The following is a 571-nucleotide window of genomic DNA, read 5'->3' as shown; positions in this document are numbered from 1 at the left end:
CGCCGCCGCGCGGGGCCCGGCCCGGGGCAGCGGAGCGGGAGCCGCCGCAGGGAGAGGAGCGACCAGGGCCGGAGGAGCGGGCCGCGCCGCGGAAGGTCTCAGAGAGAGGCGGGAGCCCGAGCCCCGCCGCCCCCTCCTCCTCACCGGCTGATGCTCAGCAGCCGCCYCGCTGTCCGGTAGCGGCTCCACATGGCTCGGCGCCTCCGCAGCGGGACAGGACGGGACGCAACGGGAACGGGAAGCGACGCAATACCCGGCCGCGCCGACGCAGGCGCCGCGCCGCGGCTACCGTCCGCATTGGCGGCGGGAGGCTCCGCCCCGCACCGCGGCGGCGGGAGGGGGCCTGGGGCCGCCTCAGGGTCACCCGGTGCTGCCGCGGCTCTGGCGGGTGGAGCCCAAGGCCGGGGCCGCGGTCAGGCGGGGCGGGGCGGGGCGGCCCTCGCTCAAATGGCGGCGGGGTCCCCCCTAGCTCAAATGGCGGCGGGCGCTTTCTGGCTACCTTCGTGTGACGCTGGGGTTGGTGTGAGGCTGCGCTTGGGAGCCRGCCGCGGCAGGGACGCCCAGAAGTATT

General features: G+C 77.5%; 1 protein-coding gene across 3 annotated transcripts in view; it reads right to left on the bottom strand.

Moving 5' to 3' along the window:
• The window catches only part of PITRM1 (pitrilysin metallopeptidase 1), a 26,957-nt gene extending 26,652 nt beyond the window's left edge, over positions 1 to 305 (bottom strand). For 2 of the 3 annotated variants that reach the window (XM_026070586.1, XM_026070587.1), the window contains exon 1: positions 145 to 291. In XM_026070586.1, the coding sequence (XP_025926371.1) occupies positions 145 to 191 (47 nt within the window). In that variant the 5' untranslated portion in view covers positions 192 to 291. Of the gene's footprint in view, positions 1 to 144 lie in introns of all 3 variants that reach the window. The other variant, XM_026070588.1, reaches the window with a different exon arrangement.
• Between the last annotated feature and the right edge of the window lie 266 nt (positions 306 to 571).

This window comes from Apteryx rowi, unplaced genomic scaffold (assembly GCF_003343035.1).
Source record: "Apteryx rowi isolate R43461 unplaced genomic scaffold, aptRow1 scaffold_314, whole genome shotgun sequence".
NCBI lineage: Eukaryota > Metazoa > Chordata > Aves > Apterygiformes > Apterygidae > Apteryx > Apteryx rowi.
The sequence above is the reverse complement of the archived record's forward strand: the minus strand, read 5'-3'. Positions and strand labels throughout refer to the sequence as shown.